The following is a 23562-nucleotide window of genomic DNA, read 5'->3' on the forward strand; positions in this document are numbered from 1 at the left end:
TGATTCAAATTTCACAACTGAATTAAAATCACTGAATTTATTTAAGAACAGAATACAGTGGTACCTTATACTCAAACAGTTCAGTGTTCGAATACAACAGATGGAACATGAAGTCTTATAATTATTATTATTGTCCAATGAACTTAAAAGTGAAAATCATCATAGCAGATGGCAATGGCACTCCAGCCATGATAGGTGAATGAAATGGTCTTGCTGGCCGGATTAAAGAAATAAAACAAAATCTTATTTCATATCATTGCATTATACCTACTGCAAATATGTTCAAAATTTTCTTCTTACTGAAATAACTAAGTAGCTAACTTTCTATAATCAAAATTGATGCTTTCACACAAGCAGCTAAAATAATTTTAGAAAGAAGTCGATGCGAAGCTTCTTGAACTGCTTTCTTATAATAATGTTAAGTGATTAAGTAAAGGAAATGTTAAGAACAAGGGTTTAAAGAAGTGAAATTTTGAGTTTTTGCATCAAATTAAAGAAAGTGATAAAGCAAAATATTTTGCCAACAATTTGAGTAATTCTCACTATCTTTTCAGTCTAGTTTTTAGTTGATATTTTGTGCTATGGATTTGCTGTCAGTCCTTTAATCCTTTCTTCTCAAGGGTACCAATTGGTCGGTACCCCCCTTGTTAAACAAAACCACAAGGATACTGATTCGTTGGCACCCTAGTAAAAATCAATTTTTGTAAAATTTATTGACAACAGATGTCAGCACTTGATGGCAGCATCTTGTCTATCGTCTGTTTCAGATATTTTTGTCCAGATGGTGTTTCGTTGACTTAAAAAATTTTAATTAATGCTTTTTTTTCTTAATTAATTTTTTCCTGATAATTTTTTATTTCATTTTTAGCATGTTCATGCAATAATACTACTATATTAAGTTCCTTCATGCTATAATAAATTTATTCAGCTATAATAAGTCAATGTGTTATAAATATTCAAGTTGTGACTTTCAGTTCTGACATTTTATATATTTTTTATTTTAATCTAAAATATCAGCAAATGTTACATGTATTATTACTGGTAATCATGTTTATTATAGAAATTTATATTCTTGTTCGATATGAAGTGAATAAAGTATATTAGTTACTTTATATAGTTCTTTATATTAGTTGATAGCAGAATAAAGTTTTGATTTCAAACAAATGTTTGATATAATGTGTGATAGTTTCACAACAAATAAACATACATGCATAAGTGTTATATAGAGTTGTACAAAACAATATTCTACATCTTTCCAGAAGATGCACAAATGTCTTGTTGAAAAGTGGTCACAACAAACATTTCTTAACAATAACTGTGATTTTAGTAAGTAGCATCTACTGTACTTCACATCAAAATACAAAAACCATTGTTTTTTCAAAACTAAATTATCATCATATATTACAGATTCAATCAAATCCCGTTATGCTATCACATAACTATCACAAATATTTGGCACAAGTTAAAATTTATTGCTATGAGTTATGATTAAGTAATGAGCAACAAAATATTTTGGATTTGATGTTAACAGGAACATGATTTACTTTTTAGTAAATAAATTTTCATATAATTTTCTGTGTGTAATTTATGATAGCACTCATGTGTAAGAGACAATTATAGAGCTGATTAAGTATGTTTTAACTAATCTGTACTGATGCAAATGATTACATCATTTTGACTATTGAATTTTAAATTTTGGAAAAACTATTTATTTTTTTTAATTTTATTTTACACATGCTAGGAAATGTCAAAAGACAGCTGATTTCCACCCCATTACAATTTACCCAAAATTAATAATAATAATAATAATTCCTGTAATCAACCACCTGGTCATGGCAGGAGAGCCCAGTAATTTTACTGATCCATAGAGTTGAAGCATAGTGTAGCCCAGGTCTAGTGTTGACACCTTTTCAAGATTGCTGATCTAGACAATAGGTTTGTTCCAACACAAGTCCCTGATTGGTTTGAATTTGAAACCATACGAGGCATGCACAATGTCATTTTACAGTCAAGAACTGAACAATGCACATGCCAGTTTTAAACCAGTTAGGGTCTTCTGTTGGAACAAACCTAATATTTGTCAGAGATATTTGTAAGTTAGAATTTTAAAAGTACATTAATATGCATCAATGTCCTTAATTCAACCAGTTATTCTTTTAATCACCATAATAGTGTATTTCTATTAATAGGGCTTATTATACTGGTGTATTAGATTACAGCAACTCAGTCACACAGATTAAAATTGTTTTATTTACAATTACCTGGTAATTGTAAATAAAACAATTTTAATCTGTGTGACTGAGTTGCTGTAATTTTAATTTTAACCAGTATAATAAGTCCTATTAATAGAAATACACTGTTATGGTGATTAAAAGAATAACTATTTAAAAGTACATTTTCTGTCACTCTTAGCCTAGGGATTAAATGGGGATATGTTTGGCTGGGGGTGTGAAGTTAGTCTTTAACCGTTAAAATAAAATACTCGCAAATATTTTTATAAATTAATTTTGTTTCACCATAATTTCACAATTTCTATAAGAACTGGACAAATTAACAATTAATCTGAACCAAAAGTTTAAAAACCGATTTTGTCCAGGTGAAATCTGGCCTGATAGCAACACTAACCAGGTCTAAGTTTGATACCTGCTCAGACATCGTCCAGGTTAACAAGGTCCATATTTGTGGGTTAGGCAGAAGCTCATGTTCGAAAAATAGGCAACAGTCTCCCTTGATTACCAGTGGCAAAAGCAATGCCCTCAACAGTTGAGGAGCCAACCTAGCCTTGGGTGTTCCTGTGGCAATGCATCCACAGACCACAAAAACTGGAAAACCATGCCAACAGATGAAATGGACAATAGAAATGAATGAGTTTATCACCCATACTTACTATACCATCACAAGACAGCATACAGATAACAACTACACCATAGATAGATTCACACAACAATATACTCACCCCCCTTGTCACCGAACAAAGGATTGTTGATTAAAAAAAAAAAAAAAAACAATAATTATACACAACAACCTTATCCCACAAACAACACATCAAACTACAGGTTGCTGATCAAATACATCAACAGACAGAAACATGTAACATTAATGAAGTTCACGTAACCTGTCAGGATAATCCAGCAACAAGCTCTGATTATAGCACACACACAACAATTACCACTAATGATACTCGCACCTCATTACAATGATTTCTACTGGTCCTTGATGATCTGTAAGACATTACGACTGGATATGAAATGAAACTAATGATACTACAGATACTTCCTCACTGATAACATAGACATAAATTTAGTTAATACACTCTCACTTATATTTCAGGAAACACTCACTAAATATACAGGTACAGATCCCACACAAAGACCACGAATACCGAAAATCAACAGTCAAAGGTAGTAGGAAAAACACTAAATTATGTAAACACTCACTTACTACCAAACTACATTCATTTAATTTCTACACTCTAGATATTCATACATTAGTTTATGCTGGGGCAGTCACAGTAGTGACACAGCAGGGACTGAAAATACACTCACAGACAGATACACACAAAACACAATTCTATCACAAGCCTGACTGGCAAAGAAGAAATAAATAAATGACATTAGACAGCAATTAGGCAGGCTGACAATACACTAAAACCAACATAACACCCAAATTAAAGAAACAACTAAAAAACATTTTCAAGAAAATCAAAACACACACAAAACATGATCATCACAACAAGCACATTACAGAATACACTAAAACATAAACTTTCAGCCAAAGCACATAGACTCAAATGATACAAAACATGTTCGCTATGAAAACAAAACAAATTATTTACATACAATAAAAAACTCTTTTACAGACAAATTAGTGCCAAAACAACCACTGATACATGCAGAGTGGCACACCAACAGAAGAACTTTAATTATTGGTCTTTTCTTTGGTCCAGTGCTGTCATACACAATGCTGATGCAGGCTGAATTGAGGAGGAGAACAGAAACTTGCATAACATACCAACTATGCCCTGGGCTGAAATAACCTACACAATATCCAATACACCGTTAACAGAACACACAACTGCAAGACACCTAGTATAGACAACATTCACAATTACTGATAAAAAAATTTACATCACTGCACCAAGAACTAGCTAAGCACTTAACTCACTTCATCATCAATCCACAAGACATGCCAAAATTTCTTACTCAGGGCATCACCTACATGAAACTTAAAAACAATACCACAGACTCAACATAATACAGACCAATTACATGTCTTCTAACACTCTACAAATTATTGACATCCTGTATTGCAAACAAAATATACGAACATGTTGAAGAACACGACATTCTTCCAGAACAACAAAAAGGGTGCCATAGAAATCAGAGAGGATGCAAAGAACAGTTACTCATAGATTCAGTCATTCTACAACAAGCACACAAACAACACAAACATACACATAGCATATATAGACTACAGAAAAGCATTAGACAACATTCCACACAGTTGGCTGCTACATATTCTACACATGTACAAAATACATCTATCACTCATTGCATTCTTCGAAAACACTATGCAGCACTGGAGAACAACACTGCATCTCAGGGTCAGTAACACTTCCATACAAACAAATGAGATATTCATTAGGCGAGGAATTTTTCAAGGAAATTCCTTGAGCCCCCCCTGGTTCTTAGACCTGAACCATTATCCAACATGTTAAACAATACAATATCACACATGAAAAAACAACACAGTTTACACTGTCACATCTCATGTACAGGGACAACATAAAACTTTATGCAGCCACACAAAAACAACTTCAGCAACTCCTACAAATCACACACACACATACACCAAGGACATACAAATGGAGTTTAGCCTAGACAAAAATGCAAAACATTTCATATAGAAAAAGGCATCTCAAAGAAAGGAGATTTTGCACTTGGAAATGGAGATGTTATTGAATTCATGGAAGAAGATGCGTTCTACAAGTATTTAGGATTCCAACAGGCCAAACTAACAGAACATACACAAATAAAACAAAGATTAATTAAAGAATAGTAAAGTAGGTTAAATGTTATTCTTAGAAAACAGTTAAAGCAATAAACACATATAACTTATTCTTTTGGAGTTACACATTGGACTCACACAGATCTTGAGCAACTTCAAAGGAAATCAAGAACAACATTTACTAAGCATAAACATCATCATCCTAAATCCACCACAGAAAGATTAACCCTTCCACATAAAGATGGCAGACATGGCATGATTGACACAGTAAACCTTCACTACAAACAAATACAGACACTGTGAGAGTTTTTCTACAAAAAACAAGAAACATCACAAACATAAACATAATCAAGTAGAAAATATTGGGTTGTTTGGAAACTAATTTCGTTTTTTTCCATGGAAAAAAAAACAATATTTTTATAATAAATAAATATTTTATTGAATTATATATCGATCATTTTGGTCAAATACCTGTTGTCATCGTTTCTGGTAGTAGCATGATTTCACATTCATAAAAGTTTTGATTGTTGCTTACAAAAAACTAATCCAAGTGATTTTTGACATTGTCATTTCAAGTAAATGTCTTACAGTTAAAAAAAAATTGTATAGACCGGAACAAGTAATAATCTGAGTGTGCTTGATCTGGCAAATATGGTTGGTGTGATAGCAAGTCCCATCTAAGTTATAAGTTTCTGACGAGTTACCAAACTTGTGTGAAATTTGACATTATCGTGGTAAAACACTACACCTGTTTTGTTGATCAATTCTGGCCACCTTTTCTGTTTGATGATATTACTCAATTTGTTTACTTGATGGCAGTACACTTTCAAATCAATTGTTAAATTGTCTGGTAAAAGCTCAAAAAAAATTTCCTTCAAATCCCACCAAAGAGAGCATCTCTCTTTAAGAACATGTGGAACCCATATATCAAGCTTTGAAACGAAACCAATTTGTTTCAAGTAATCATAAACAGTTCAATTTGACAAATTTAATCTCTTAGTGATTTCACATGTTATTCGGCAGTTTGCTTCAATCAGTACCTTTATTTTGTTTTCATTGGCTTCAACTGGCCATCCAGAACGCAGTGCATCTTCAATATTAAAATTGCCAGAATGAAATTTTGTAAACCAGTTTTGGCACTGTCGTTCTGTCAATACATCTTCTCCATACATGTCACACAATTTTTTTCTCACTTGAACAGCATTGTTACCTTTTCAGTAATAAAAGAGCAAAATATGCCAAAAATGCTGCTTTCAATCATCCATATTTGATGGGACACAAAAAATAAACAATTGCACAAAATCAAACAAAATTTTTTACAAATAGGCCTTAAAATGATAGCTGTCAAAATATATAATGATAGAGGAGAAGGTGGTATTATGGAACCACCCTATTTCGAACTGATAATAAAGGCGAACTGTAGCGGAATGTGGCTGAACTGAACTAGGCAGACATCCATAGCAAGGGGAAAACCCGTTTTACTTCAGTTAAACGGTTGTCTGCATTTAATCAGCAAATTTGTTTTTTTCAAAATTCGCAAGTTTTGAATGCTAAGTGAATTTAATTATTTTTAAAATATAAATCGTGTAGTTGTAGGTTCACTGGTGCATGTATTCCATTCCAGAGACTTAGGGATACATATTAATCTGTGTGATATTCACGTTTTTTAAATTTTGGTTTTGACAGACATAAGTTAATTCAAGATGGCGATGCGTGAAATACGGACCCCATTGGTGCTTTTACAGTAATATGGAACTCAACTCCTCCGAACTTTCTATTTGCAAGCAGACATTCCTCCAGAGCAATTTGTGAAAAAGACACTAGGTAGAAAGTCAATTCTTCCCGAGAATATCGAAAAAGAGCTGCTGGAATATATATTGTTGATGGAGTCATATTTTTCTATTATAAAAACATTTTTGCGATAAAATACATTGGAGTAAATAATTTGGTAATTATTTAACATTTTTTGTCCTTTCCTATTTGTTTTTGGCCACATTAAAGCGTTTTTTTGAAAATATACAGTAAGGTTCCATATTACCACCCGATTTTCTCTAAGCCTACTTTCGGACTTTTTGTACAAAAGCCTTCAAAAACCATACTTATAATTACACTAGCGAGAAATCCTATTAGGAACATTTAGATTACTAGTTAACAGTACTTTTCACACAAAAAATGTGAATGTAGTTATGATACCTTGTTTACAATTCACTAAAATGTAATTGGGGTTCCATAATACCACCTTCTCCTCTAATACAGTTTAGAATGAAAATGGCAAAAAAATATGACTAATCTGTCTAGTGGTAAAAACTAAATTACTTTCTGAACAACCCAATATCAAGAGCTTGCAAACAAACACAAATTGGTAGACATCCACGAACAATACTACAAGAATATTCCACACACAGTATTGGAAAACAACACACACAAAATGTACTACGACAGAGCCATAATCACAGATAAAACAATTTACCACAACAGACCAGACATCACACTCATTGACAAACACAATAAAATCACATACATTATAGACATAGCCATTCCAAACACTCACAATGTACAAAACACATGCACTGAAAAAATTAGCAAGTACACAGAACTTGCCCAGGAAATAAGGCATCTGTGGAGGATGGATAGGGTAGTTATTGTACCTGTTGTTCTCTCTTGTACAGGTGTGATACCACACACACTACACAAAAGCCTGGGAACATTAGAATTGAGTAGAAATACATACATAACACTACAGAAGGCCACTATATTGAATACATGCCACATTGTTAGGAAATTCCTGAATACAGACACACACACTGACACACTTATTTAATTTTAGTTTTGTTTTGGTTGCTATGCTTTGACTCTATACACATACACACATGCTTAAAAATTTAAATACAAGCAAAATCTGAAACAAAATTAAATGAAAAAGATGTAAACTTAACAATATTACTTAAGTAGGATTAATTATACATTACATAAAAAATGTTGACAAATGGATTGGTACTTTTTAAAATCAAAATAACTATAATTTTTGACTAGAGAGGTATATTCTATGCAGTGAAAAAAAAAAAGGTTTTTGAGATAATGATAGACAGTAAAAAGAAATATGTAAACAAGTTACAGAATGAGTTTGCCTAAATAGGACTTTTAATTTTAGTCAATAATTGTTTAAAAGATCCATTAAAATATTTAAAAGTTAGAACACAATCAAAGTATTTAATTCTTTCTTCCATATCAGGTAAACCAAGTCTAACCTAAGCAGCATTGTAATTCTGAGTGAAAGGTAAATTGCTAAATTTATTTATTTCCCTTATAACTTTGTTCAGTTGAGAAGGGATGGTCATTGCCAATACTGGCAAACAGTAATCAATTACAGACTGAAAATCTGTATAAAAAGAAAGCTTAAAATCAACTTGGAAGAAATAAAACTACAGTACAGCCATAAAATGCTATGATGGATTGTGAGTGATTTAGCAATCTTTTCGATATGACCTTCAAAGATTAATTTATTGCTGAGAACTACCCCTAAGTCACCATATGAATTTATAAATTTTATAGCTTGTATATAGATTTAAAAAAAAGGAGAAAAGAATTGCAAACAAAAGAAAAATTCATTACAACAATTTTAAATTTTATGAATATTAATTCTTAGGTTTATCTTGTTGAAAGCAGTAGATAAGATGTTAAGATCAGTTTGTAAGATTAGGGTCATAGTTTAAAAGTTTATCAGCATCAGCATAAGCAATTATTTTAAAATTAATGTTGTTGAATAAGTTATTAATATAAATAGAAAAGAATAACCCACTTAATATTGATCCTTGTAGAATGCCACTTATTGGGAACAATGAAGGAATTCCTGATCATTTGTAGTTACATAGTCTTAATAAAAAATAGTTCTTTAGTGATGAGTGAAAAGCAGGGTTAATATCAAAATAATTTTGTAAAGCACACAAAAAGATGTTGGAGAGTGCAGAGTCAAAAGCAAAAGCAAAAATCTATGAGATAGTAAGATAAACAATATAGGCGGACTTTTTATTTTCAAAGTTTTCTTGTATAGTAAAGATAGTTTCGAGAAGGTTAGTCTATGTTGAATAACAAACTCTTTTAGACCCATCACTATATTTTCAACCATGTTAAAAATATTTGATATATATTTATATCAATAAAATGTATCTGCAAATAACCTCTAAAATAATTATTTTTAAGAGGTTTTCTTGCATTGGATTCTTTCCCTTAATTAGTTATACTAATTAAGCATATAATTCATAACTAATAATTATCATAATTTTAATTGTTTTGTGATTAATAATTATTTGGAATGGATAGAATAAAGATTTTATCTGAATATGAAATACCAAATAATCATTTGAAAATTACTGTCCCTGAATATCAAATGTTCTTTGTCTTTTCTGATTACCAAATACCTAATATACAGCTGAATATCAGCTGATTTATTTGGAAAAGTGAAAAGGATAAGTATTTTGGGCCATTTGCCTGATGAGGAGCAAATAGCACAAAATGCATTTCCTTTCATGAAAAATCCAGCAACAAGTTGCTTAACTTTCTCAGCAACATTTAAAACTGTAAATGTGGCACAATCTGTTGCGATATTTTATTAAAAACTTTTTATATCTAATTATTATAAAATGGCAAAAAGCTTAATTTTGAAGGTAGGGATGAGTTTTATAAGAATTGTAAATGCTAATAACGAGTAAAATTATTATTAAGTCTGACCCTACTTAAGATATGACATGCTCCCTTTATTTCTCCACCACATCAACCTTTAACCACTAAAATTTAATAGCATCAATCTCCCTAATAGACAAACATCCCTGCAAAACTTCAGAAATTTTCAACAAAGCACAGGAATTATTAAGTTTCAAAGAGGGTGAACAAAATCATGCCCACCCACATACACACTAACATCAATACATACAGAAAAAATCCCTTAAGGTTATGTATTTCTCAATATTTCAAGGTCCAGAGTCTAAAAATTAAAAATCTGAAATCATTTTTTGATCAATGGCCAAATTTTCCCTGTTATATATAACAGAGCTGGGAAAGTGAAAATAGAAAATAATAAAATACTTTTTTCATAAAAAAAAGTGTTTCTGTGTGATAAGTTCACTATAGCAATTTTGTGCTTAATTCTAAAGAACATAAGAGAGAACAAGAAGCAATCAAGTATTAAGTTATTTTTATCAGTCACTGACACAGTTGCATTACATTCAGGTTGCTAATTACTGTAAACTAACTCTAAATTTTAGCATAATATTTGAAAAACTACTACTTTCATTAAAATACTTAAATTTACAAAATAGCTCATAAATAATGCAATGCAAAAATGTTAATTTCACTATAATATAGCAGAGTAACTTAAAAAAAAAAACAAATACAGTAGAGCATCGATTATCCGACTCAATTGGGGACTCAGGTTGGTTGGATAACTGAAAAATCAGATAACCGAAAAGAATCAAAAAAATACATTATTAGTATAGTATATTAGTATACCCCATATAATTAGTATATTAGTATATCATTATTAACCAACTTTGCATTGAATTTTCATCAATGTTAAGCCTAACAAATTCTTTAAAAAAATAATAATCGTCGCTATTGTATCGTTAAAAATTATTTTTAAATTATTTTATTGCTCACAAAACAAACAACCACTCATAATTAGAAAATTAAGTCTCGTTTAAATACTGGCCTCCCTTCAATGGTCGAGCCAGTATTGCCAGCTAAAACACGCAAAAATTTAACAAAAATAATATTAAAGCAGCCAAGACATAGCCAAATATTGTAGTGCCACATCACTAGCGAACATTTGAAATTTGTCGACTAGAACGGTCGGTTAACCAATGTGATGGTTAATCGGGGGTCGGATAATCGATGCTCTACTGCAGGGCTTCTTAAACTATGGGTTGCGACCCCAAATGGGGTCACTTAGCAAAATCTTGGGGTCAAGATTTTAATGAAAAATATTGAAAATAATTTGTGAGAGTTTGAAAATGGCAAGCTTTGTGCAATAGGTTTTGTGAGTTTCGCTTTGTGTCACTTCTGGTGCAGCGAGACAACAATTCAGCAACACTGTAGTGTGAACTAGTGTAATGTTGTTGCTTTTCAGTGTATTCAATTGTCTCTGTTCCATTGTAACACAAGATTGAACTGTGGTAGTACACCATTATTGTTTTTGCAAATTTGTATATATCTTTATTTTATTTGGGGGTTGTGAAAAAAATCACAATAATAAATGGGGTCATGAATAAAAAAAGTTTAAGAAGTCCAGGGGCCGTATTCTGGTCATTGTCTCTCGTCTGTCGTCTCTCACAAGCCGATCGCTGATTGGCTGATCATTTGTTTACGTCTCGAGAGATCATCGCGTCTCTCTAAACGCGATTCTGGACAACTTTTTCTCTCTTCGATTCTCTCGTTTATCAGAGACGAGCGGATAGTTGTCTTTCGGTCGTTCTTTCGTCTTTCGCCTCGATTTCGTTATATCCAATATGGACGATTGGCTGCTACTCGCGCTGTACAATCGTATTAGAGAACGTTCTCTATCTCGGGAAAGAATATTTCGAGAGAGAAAATCCTGATTTTTTTCCAGCACCTACTCGGAAACGTCACTGATTCCAATTTTTTTTTTTTTTTTTAATTATCCTACATCAATTACTGAACTGTCGAATATGATGCTAATCTTACTTAGATAGTTAAGAAGAAATTAGATCGCAATATTTCGAAAAATATCTAAGAACTCACGCTTTTCTAACTTAGGTTATTAAAATTTTAATTTGTTAAAAGAGACAAATTGACATTACAATCTAAAAACGTTATAAAACATTTAAAAAAATAATTACTTCGTCGAAAAATTACATGCATTATTTGAACACGTGCTTTCCTTGCCACGTGATCTATGATTACATACTCCGCACTTTCGAAAATTTTACAATTTCATTGGTTAAAATTCTATACCGTGTTGCGCGCGCAGATAACCCGAATATGTATAATCAACCGAATAGAATCGTGACGTCAACAACAAAGACGAGAGCGTTACGAACAACCAGAATCGCCACTGTGTATGAGAGACGAATTTCGTCTCTCGCTTTGACGTCATTCGTCGGTGAAAGAAGAGACGAGAGATAAGTGACCAGAATACGGCTCCAGCTCTACTGTATTAATATTGGCCAAATTTCACCTTCAGTAATGTTATCTAATATCAATAAACTTAACTGTTTTGCAGAAAATTTCAATTACCTCAACTTGTCCATAAATTGAAAGGAAAGATTCAAAATAATGATGAAAAGCGAAGGATTTTCACCATTGTAAAGAATATATCAGATGCCAAATTATGAATGATTATTTAATATATGGTTATCTTAGCATAAACCTGATGGCTGGACCTCCTGACAATAATAAGAGAGAATTATTGCAGGAATGATATAAAAAATGTATCTATATGGAAGCAATTGAATGCAAAGGAAAGAAATTGCTTCAAGAAACTTGCCAAGATATTTTGAACTCAGCTGGTTTGACAGAAGCCAAACTCAGGAATTCTTGATGACAACATGGAAAAAGTTAACTGATTTGTTTATATCCTTTTTTTCTAATAAAAATTTTGAGAAGAATTATTTATATTTGGTATCCAAGTTTTAAGTTGGTATACAACTTAAAAGCTTCAATGTAACACTTTGAAGTTTTTTCCCACAGGGATAAAAAAAAATATTTTCCATGAAACAAGTTATGGAAAATATTTTTTTCTATCATGAAACAAGTCATATTTAAAATATTATTAAAAAGTTTTAAAATTTATTTCAATACATTTTAACAAAAAACTAAATATAAATACCATGATACATCTGCTCTTCTGTCAAATCTTTTCGTAGAGCCAAATATCTTTCTTCATCACAAATTTGTTCAATCCTCTTTTCTTCGGGAGTAAAGCCAGCCGTAGGATTGCTATCAGCTTTTGGTTCATAGAGAGTTAGATCATGAAGATAGCCACGGACATCATATCTATTTAGTATAAAATAATAAAAGATTAGTCAGAAAAAATATATTTAAATTATATATATTAATTCTATTAACATAATATTATATTATTACAAAACTTCTTAAATTTAAATAATATATTATAAAATTCATCAAAAATAATCATGCACTACAATATCAATTCTAATAAATTGTTATAATACCATTTATTCATGAAACAATTACAAATTGAATATATTCCATCAAGTCATCATAATTATTATTACAAATTTCATAAAATTATTAAGTAAATTATATTACATTCATAACAAAACTTTAATTTATATTCAATGAGAAATTTATTATTTTCAAAAGCATTAATTTATAAAATGTATCTACAATACTTACAATTGTTCATTTAAGTAAAAATAAATTTCTTTTAAAAGAGAAATAAAACCATGGGAAGATAATTTAATATTGAAAGAGAAGCAAATAAGTAAAATTTTTAAATGTATTTGAGAGAAAATTAACTATTAAACTACTCTTGGTATGTAATATTTTTATCAGAATGCTAAAAATTGAACAATGAATAAAAAACAAGTTAAAAACATTGTCAATGTTTTTAATTATTATATTCTTAATTCTTTATAGTTCATAATTCTTTATATTTTATTAGAATATAAAATATTCAAGAAAAACAAAACTGCTCTATTTACTATTATTTTGAATTAATACAAAAATAATAATAATGCTTAAATGTATGAGCAAAATATTTAATTCAATAATTCCAGGTAATTCAATGTACTTTTCAAGCTCAACTCCAGTTTTTATCAATTACATTAAAGTTATTGTTTAAATATACGATCTCACATTCTTCATAAGAAATAACATAATGTTTAATTAAGCTTCAATTTTATTTCAATAGTTACGAACAATTACCTATTGTGACATTTTCACAATGCCAGGCTACAATTTTTAATCATATTTTAATTTAAAAATAAGCTTTCCATATCTGGTCTTGGTTTTCATCTATCTAACTCTGTTCTCAAGATTAAGGAAAAATGGATAGAGGGACAGATAAATAACAATGGGAATGTACAGACTTGCAATTTGAAAATTACTGCCTGAAAAAAAATAGTTTTGAAATTGGCCTATATTTATTACTTGTCTATAGCTTTTTATCAAATTACCTGTGCAATTTGATTAAAATTTTGGCAAACTTTTTAAAAATCAATACAATGGATATACAATGTTAACCCCTTTCTCATTCATTGTTTAATTTTTGGCAAATAAAATAAAAACACTGCATATAAGTAAGAATTAAATATTTCATTGATATTCTTTTTTTAAAATACTTATCAAAAGATTACAATGAAATACAAAAATATGTAAAACTATCAACATTATTTTAATAAATATTTCATATATAATCACTTTTACTTCTGAAAGAAGATTTTATCTTTTGACACACAGTTTAAATATATAAAAGAAAACAAACTAATTTCTTAATTTATTGTGATTATTAGCAATTTCTTAATTAGTGATTATTATTAAATTATTAATGTTTTGAATGGATAATTAAAAAATAGAAGACAAGTATAATAGATTTAAAAAAAAAAGGTCAAACTACATTATTTTAAAACTTTAATTAATGCTGTTAAAATTGAATAAATGTAATGATTGTTACTGTTATTATATTAAAATTAAAACACAATACAAATTTTATCATAATTAATTCAGTTGCCAAAATGGCCAACATTGTGTATTAAATGAAATAAAATTTTAGAAATAATTAAATAACAAATGTAATCATTGTTCTTCCAATAATATGAAATAAACTAATATTAAACAAAGAGGCAATTACTTTAATCAAAAACAAAAGTTTTAAATCTATTAATATATCATAAAAAATTTCATAATGACAAAATTTCTTCAGTCTATTCCAAAATATTTGGCTGTATATTTAAATTTCATTACAAATAGTAAAATAGAATATGAATAAAAAGTAGAATAGAATTAATGCATTATCATTCACCTAGTTTTTTGATTCATTCATTATAAGAAGTGAATGCATAGTAAACAATTATTCAAATTCTTTAATTTTGAAAATTTAAAATTTAACATCTAAAATTCTAATTGAGACAATCTTATCACATGTCTAAAATATGTTGCTCCATGTATAAAAAAATTAACTAAAAATACAGTAGACACCCCTATAACATGGGTAGAGGATTTGATCCCGGGATCTCGAAAATCGGAATCCCGACAACTTTTCAGTCCCAAAATTTTCGGGATTAAATTTTATAAATCCCGAGATTTTCGGGATTGTCATCATTTTAAAAAAGTTGCAAAATAGACTGCATGAAGCGAAACGTTCAGTGCCAGTGCTTTTACAGAATTGCTTGCCTATCATTTTAATATAAAATATGAGAAATTTTATTCCAAGCAAGAGCAGAAATTAACCTAGCGGGCTTGCTTGGAATAAAACTTCTTGTATTTTGAACTAAAATGATAGGCAAGCAGTTCTCACTGGGTTACTTGGTAATATACTTCATTTTTGTATTTTTGAATTTTCGCGGGCGCCAATCGATTTTCTGGCGCAGTCGAGAGCACTACTCAGTGCGTTTTACCTGTCAATGTGTCAGCCATCTTGTTTTGCCAGTGTGGTTAATATAGACCCGACGCCTCTCGCTTAGGGGGGTCGACCTTAGGTGAAAAGGTTACGACCCCCGCCTTGCCCGTGATCTGTCAGGATGATGCGAGAAAGTCTTTTTACGTTTGGGAGTAGTGGTTTGCTGGATGCTGAGAGACTCACACAGAGACCGAATTTACAAAATTAACGTGTTTATTTTTAGAAAGGCATGCTTACAATGATCGAAACAATCGGGATTGTAGCCTTTACTCCTACAATCCCGATCTGTGTCGACCGGACTGTTTTCTTCCAACCTCCCCGTGTCCTCGAAGCTATAACTAGAACGGGCTTATAAGTATTTACTAACGATTCCTCCAACTTCCATCAAACCTAAACGCGTTTTCTCAGCAGCTGCATATATGTGCAACAAATTGAGAAGCAGACTTGGTGATGAGACACAGGATGCGTTGTTATTTCTCAGATCATATTTTCGCAATTCAAATTAGAATGTTCCTATTAGATTAGTTTTCTTTATATTTAAGAAAAATGTGACTGATTAATATTATTTTTAAATACTTTTTGCTAAGAAACTTACTTTACTACCTACTTACTAGGTTGTTATATGAAAGTAGTCTATTTAGTCGATGTTAAGAGAGATTTTTGTTAATTTTCAACGTTTATTTGCATAGTTTGTTACATAAAGGTTTTTTCAATTTATGTGAGTTTAAAGAGATCTCAGTGATGCTTAAAAAAGAATAAATTTAACATGAAGACTGAGTGATTTTAAGTCTGGTTAGTCTGACTCTGAGTCTGATTAGTTAGAGTGATTAAATTAGCTAGGTGTATACTGTAAAATATGTTGATTTTTGTCTAAATTTTGATTTGTTGATTTCTGTAAGATTTTCTTATTTTTTATTAACCCTCAATACCGAAATAATCCCGGGATCCCGGGACTGACTAAGTATAATCCCGAAATCCCGGGATTAGAAATAAAGACCGGGATCGAATTCCCTAAACATGGGTTCATATAAGACAGATTCATATAACACAGTGGAAAAATTGCGATCATGTTCATAAAACACGCTAAAAGAGGCTCGTATAACACGGTAAAAGAATGAGACAGATTGTCACGGCCAACTTGTGTCTTGACAGGATTGGTCAAATCTGGACCAATAGCGGACATTGCACAAACCGTTGAGTTTAAACAAGCAGCAGACCTACTAAAAACCATTTATTATTTAACAGCAATAAAAATTATATTTATATTAATGATGTCTCTAAAGTTCATTGAATTTTTCACAGAAAAATAACTTATCAGGAAATACGCGCCCGCTGTTCAATGAGCCGCTCCACGACAAAAACAAGCTTAAGCAATGACATCTTTGAACGGTGCACACTTGGTAAGTAATCCTACAATTTTTTTGTTTATAGCATAGTTTATATGGATTATCCCCAAAAAATTATATATGATTTGGAAATGTTGAGTCAAATTAGTCTAGAATCAATTAATTTTATGGAAGAAAACCTTTTGAACAGCCGTAGCCGCTAAACTGCACACATGCCAGGCTGTGATTGGCTCATGTATTTAAGTGACTCGTACAACATGAAATTCATATAACATGGAACGTATCTACCATGTTATAGGAGGGTCTACTGTAATACGAAATATTTTAAATCTAACTTCAAAAAGTTCCATTATTATTATTATAATAAATAATAATAGGGTATGTAAGTAAATATTATACTATCCACTTTTTAAATATATTAAATTTATATTATTAGATTAAATTAATATATATTTAAAATATATCATCAAAAAGTCATCTTGAATTAGATGACTCAATATATTCAGTGAAAGAAAAACATTATAAATGTTAAAACTGTTCAAGTAGTCGTAAGTTTTATTCTGTATTAAATATCTGCAAATGATCAGTCTTATCAGATCCAATACTTTAAGAATGATGTTAAAGTACTGACTATAGTGATTAGACTGATGTTTCAAGAAAATTTAATCCAGAATAAAATTTGTGATTGCTTGAACAATTAATATTTTTATGGCCTTTTTCTCCTAAGAATATACAAAGAATATCATAATATATTTTAAAACATATATTTTTAATCAATTAAATAAATAAATAAAAACAAGAACTTATACTGGAATGAATAATGTAAATAAAATAAAATAAACCTTTAACTATCCAGCAATAAATAATGTTTAATAAAAACGTTTTCAACCGTTTTTAAGACAGCAATGCAACAAGGTTATCGGAGGAGGGAGGTGGACGAGCTTATTACGAAGTTTCAGAATCAGAATCGGCAGCATCCCAAAAAAATGACCCAGGAACGAAGAGTAGTTCTTAATTATTTTCCTTTTTTAAACAAAATGATTAGGAAAGTGGCGAACAGTAATAATCTACAAATAGTATATCGGCATAATCCGACGATCTACAGAAGGTTAAGAAATGATAAGAGAAAGGAAAAGCGAAATAATTTACCAGGGGTTTATTCTATACCTATAAAGGATCAGCGGTTCAACTCAGACCTTGTTTACGTGGGTGCTACTACGCGGCAGTTAAAACAAAGATTAAAGGAACATAAATACTCTGTGAGTAAGAACATAGATGCCACAGTGCTCACAGCATTTGCCAAACAGCAAGAGATCGAGGTATATTGGGATCAAGCCTCGATCATTAGAGCCACGAATTCCAGACAGGCATTGAAACACCTTGAAAAGATAGAGATACACAAGGCACACATAAATAAGGGATGCATTAATCATAGAGATGTGGAAGGGTTATCTTATGCCTGGAAATCCTTTTACAATAACGCAGATTAACACCTTGTAATCAACGTATATTCTCTTCCCCCCTTTTTTTGGTGGCTTTATTATTTTTTTATGTTATTTGCAAGTTATTTATAGATTTTCAGAAGACGCAAGTCCGATGAAGTATGCATGCGCATTTCGGCTTCTGTTTAATTTGTATTTCATGCATTCTTTTTTTAGTGTTCTTTTTTTAATATTGGTTCAACTGAACATGGCCATTTAAAAACGGTTGAAAACGTTTTTATTAAACATTATTTATTGCTGAATAGTTAAAGGTTTATTTTATTTTATTTAATCAATTATATCTAATTTTTAAACCATATTCCATAGTATGTTTTGATATATTCAGGAACTATTTCTTTAGTTTTATCCTATTTTAAATGTTCTTGTATCTTTAAAATTTGAATGATTACTAAACAAATTAAATTTTTATTAAAATATTTCAACTTCAACAAATTTACTACACAAGTATTACAGAATTACAAATAATTTTATCAAAATTTAAATCAAATGTAATCTACAGAAATTCATCTTTTAAGAAATTATCATTCCTTTATTACACAAATGAAATTAAAAACTAAATTTCCTTAATTGTTAATATTATGAATAAATTTGTCATAATTTTAAAATAACTGAATTTTAATGTCTTCTAATAAAAAAATTTTTCATTTTATTATTTTATTTCTTAATGAAGCATTTTTGTAATTTAGGTAGTAAAATTAAGAGTAAAATTCAAATTGTATATGATAATGCAACTAAAAACTTTTGTGATGGTTTATTCTTTATCATTGCTGTCTAAGATGGTGGCTTAATCTTTGTTAAAAACTTTAAACAAATATATCTCTTATATTTATATTACTACTACCACTACCAAAAGCATACAATTAAAATTTTAAAATTTTGATCAAGAATATTACAAAAATTAATTTTAAATACAGTTCTTCCACAAAAATATATATACAGAGTTTGCACAAATTACTGGACAATTTTGTTACATCATAGGTGAGTTGGAAATGTGTCAAGGACCATAAAATTCTTGTTGATACCTGAAAAACATGTTGGTTACATGTGATTGCACATTTGGAATTGCCCTAGCACTATTGCCATCAGGTGAGAAAAATGCACATCAATGATAGAGCACTTTTCTCACCTGTGAAGAACATAGTTACAATGATGAAGAAAGGCTGCTTTATCAATCAGCCACAGTTGATGTGTCCTGGAATATGTACAAAGTAACTGATGTTGTGGCTGTTTAATTAACATGTGTTTTGATGACAATTTAGACATCATGATCCTACTGTGTTATCTATCCAAACACTGTATGAACAATTTTGTGACAGATGATATCAATCTGTCATTAAGAGAAAGATTGCATGGGAAGACCAAGTGTTACTGAAGAAATGGTCAACAGAGTGCATAAAAGTTTTATTCAGAACCCTAGAAAATCTCTGTGGAGAGCCAGTCAGGAATTGAAGATGCTGGAGTCCACAGTGAGGAAGATTCTATGGAAATGATTGCAGTTGTACCTGTACAAAAACTTCAGATTGATGATTCAAACAAGCAGCTGCCCTTTTGTGAGAATTTGCTGGCCATAATTGGAGTGGATGAATGTTTGCTGGAATGGATAATTTTTAGTGATAAGATGACTTCATTTATCCAGAAAGGTCAACAGGAATAAAATCTGAATATGAGGATCCTACCTAGAATCCTGAACACTATCATCAAGATGGAATGTGAAAGCCCAAAGTGAATGTGTTTTGTGCCATTTCCAGAAGACAGTGTTTGGTTTATCCTTCTTCACAGAGAACAGTGCCATGGGAAGGGTATACCTAGACATTCTGGAAAACTGGTTAATGTCACAAATTATGAACGAGGAGGGACAGGAGTTCATTTACCAACAAGATGGGACTCCACCATATTGGCATTTGAATGTCCAGGAGTACTTAAATGGACTTCTGACAGGCCAGTGATTGATTGTGCAGTGGCCAAAGACATCTGCATATGGCCATCCCAATCACTGGACTTTGCAGAATTTCAAGGACAACATTTACAATCCTCTATTTCCAATTACACTGATGGAATTGTAGAGGCACACTAACATCACCATTGAGAATGTCACATATACTTGATAGAGTTTGTGAAAATGGGAGTACCATCTGTTGTGCCATACATGAGGTGTATATCAAACACATTTAAGATTGGTACAACACTGCAAATATTCCTCTTTCAAATGGTGATATGTATTTCTGTTCAGAATTGGTAAAAATCTAGTCTTAAAAAATCATCCTATAATTTGTGCATATCCTGTATAACTCCAAAACAGATTCATTTTAACCAAGATTACTATTGAGTTAAATGCATTCCAGTGATTCTGATACAATTCTCGTAAATTTTACTGCAAAATAATGAATAGCTGAGCTGCATTAAAGATGCAATCTACTTGATGTTTAAATAAAAACTCCAAAAACTCTTATTACTTGCAATTACTTACCTATTTCACTATATATTAACAAATATTCAAAACCAAAATATCTTTTAAACTATTATGAAAATTAGAATTATATACTATAATTTGGGGTGAATAGAAACACCTCTCTGTCCAAATGATTGTATAACTCCAATAATATTAATGATGTGGCCTTGTAATAGTGGCTTAAGACCACTGAAAACATATTCTTTTTATGCTGGATTTTTGGTGTGTACTGATGTTTATTAAAAAGTCACATTTGCTTCTATTTTACAACTAGAGGGGATAAAAGGAAATGCTTTTTGTTTACAAAAAAAGTTTTTTATGTACCATAACTAGGCCTTATATTGTGCCCATTATAGAACTTATAAAGAAAGAAAACAAAAGCTTTTATAAAAAAAAACNATACTTACAATTGTTCATTTAAGTAAAAATAAATTTCTTTTAAAAGAGAAATAAAACCATGGGAAGATAATTTAATATTGAAAGAGAAGCAAATAAGTAAAATTTTTAAATGTATTTGAGAGAAAATTAACTATTAAACTACTCTTGGTATGTAATATTTTTATCAGAATGCTAAAAATTGAACAATGAATAAAAAACAAGTTAAAAACATTGTCAATGTTTTTAATTATTATATTCTTAATTCTTTATAGTTCATAATTCTTTATATTTTATTAGAATATAAAATATTCAAGAAAAACAAAACTGCTCTATTTACTATTATTTTGAATTAATACAAAAATAATAATAATGCTTAAATGTATGAGCAAAATATTTAATTCAATAATTCCAGGTAATTCAATGTACTTTTCAAGCTCAACTCCAGTTTTTATCAATTACATTAAAGTTATTGTTTAAATATACGATCTCACATTCTTCATAAGAAATAACATAATGTTTAATTAAGCTTCAATTTTATTTCAATAGTTACGAACAATTACCTATTGTGACATTTTCACAATGCCAGGCTACAATTTTTAATCATATTTTAATTTAAAAATAAGCTTTCCATATCTGGTCTTGGTTTTCATCTATCTAACTCTGTTCTCAAGATTAAGGAAAAATGGATAGAGGGACAGATAAATAACAATGGGAATGTACAGACTTGCAATTTGAAAATTACTGCCTGAAAAAAAATAGTTTTGAAATTGGCCTATATTTATTACTTGTCTATAGCTTTTTATCAAATTACCTGTGCAATTTGATTAAAATTTTGGCAAACTTTTTAAAAATCAATACAATGGATATACAATGTTAACCCCTTTCTCATTCATTGTTTAATTTTTGGCAAATAAAATAAAAACACTGCATATAAGTAAGAATTAAATATTTCATTGATATTCTTTTTTTAAAATACTTATCAAAAGATTACAATGAAATACAAAAATATGTAAAACTATCAACATTATTTTAATAAATATTTCATATATAATCACTTTTACTTCTGAAAGAAGATTTTATCTTTTGACACACAGTTTAAATATATAAAAGAAAACAAACTAATTTCTTAATTTATTGTGATTATTAGCAATTTCTTAATTAGTGATTATTATTAAATTATTAATGTTTTGAATGGATAATTAAAAAATAGAAGACAAGTATAACAGATTTAAAAAAAAAAGGACAAACTACATTATTTTAAAACTTTAATTAATGCTGTTAAAATTGAATAAATGTAATGATTGTTACTGTTATTATATTAAAATTAAAACACAATACAAATTTTATCATAATTAATTCAGTTGCCAAAATGGCCAACATTGTGTATTAAATGAAATAAAATTTTAGAAATAATTAAATAACAAATGTAATCATTGTTCTTCCAATAATATGAAATAAACTAATATTAAACAAAGAGGCAATTACTTTAATCAAAAACAAAAGTTTTAAATCTATTAATATATCATAAAAAATTTCATAATGACAAAATTTCTTCAGTCTATTCCAAAATATTTGGCTGTATATTTAAATTTCATTACAAATAGTAAAATAGAATATGAATAAAAAGTAGAATAGAATTAATGCATTATCATTCACCTAGTTTTTTGATTCATTCATTATAAGAAGTGAATGCATAGTAAACAATTATTCAAATTCTTTAATTTTGAAAATTTAAAATTTAACATCTAAAATTCTAATTGAGACAATCTTATCACATGTCTAAAATATGTTGCTCCATGTATAAAAAAATTAACTAAAAATACAGTAGACACCCCTATAACATGGGTAGAGGATTTGATCCCGGGATCTCGAAAATCGGAATCCCGACAACTTTTCAGTCCCAAAATTTTCGGGATTAAATTTTATAAATCCCGAGATTTTCGGGATTGTCATCATTTTAAAAAAGTTGCAAAATAGACTGCATGAAGCGAAACGTTCAGTGCCAGTGCTTTTACAGAATTGCTTGCCTATCATTTTAATATAAAATATGAGAAATTTTATTCCAAGCAAGAGCAGAAATTAACCTAGCGGGCTTGCTTGGAATAAAACTTCTTGTATTTTGAACTAAAATGATAGGCAAGCAGTTCTCACTGGGTTACTTGGTAATATACTTCATTTTTGTATTTTTGAATTTTCGCGGGCGCCAATCGATTTTCTGGCGCAGTCAAGAGCACTACTCAGTGCGTTTTACCTGTCAATGTGTCAGCCATCTTGTTTTGCCAGTGT

The 23562-nt window shown here is 30.0% G+C and overlaps 1 protein-coding gene across 1 annotated transcript in view; it reads right to left on the minus strand.

Annotated features, from left to right (window-relative positions):
* The window catches only part of LOC111639426 (splicing factor, suppressor of white-apricot homolog), an 88760-nt gene that overhangs the window by 28358 nt on the left and 36840 nt on the right, over positions 1–23562 (minus strand). Inside the window, exon 2 of the mRNA XM_023385316.1 lies at positions 12848–13014. Coding sequence (XP_023241084.1) covers positions 12848–13014 — 167 coding nt within the window. The remainder of the gene's footprint in view (positions 1–12847; positions 13015–23562) is intronic.

This window comes from Centruroides sculpturatus, unplaced genomic scaffold (genome assembly GCF_000671375.1).
Source record: "Centruroides sculpturatus isolate CEXI.00-Female unplaced genomic scaffold, Cexi_2.0 scaffold1232, whole genome shotgun sequence".
Classification (NCBI taxonomy): Eukaryota; Metazoa; Arthropoda; class Arachnida; order Scorpiones; family Buthidae; genus Centruroides; species Centruroides sculpturatus.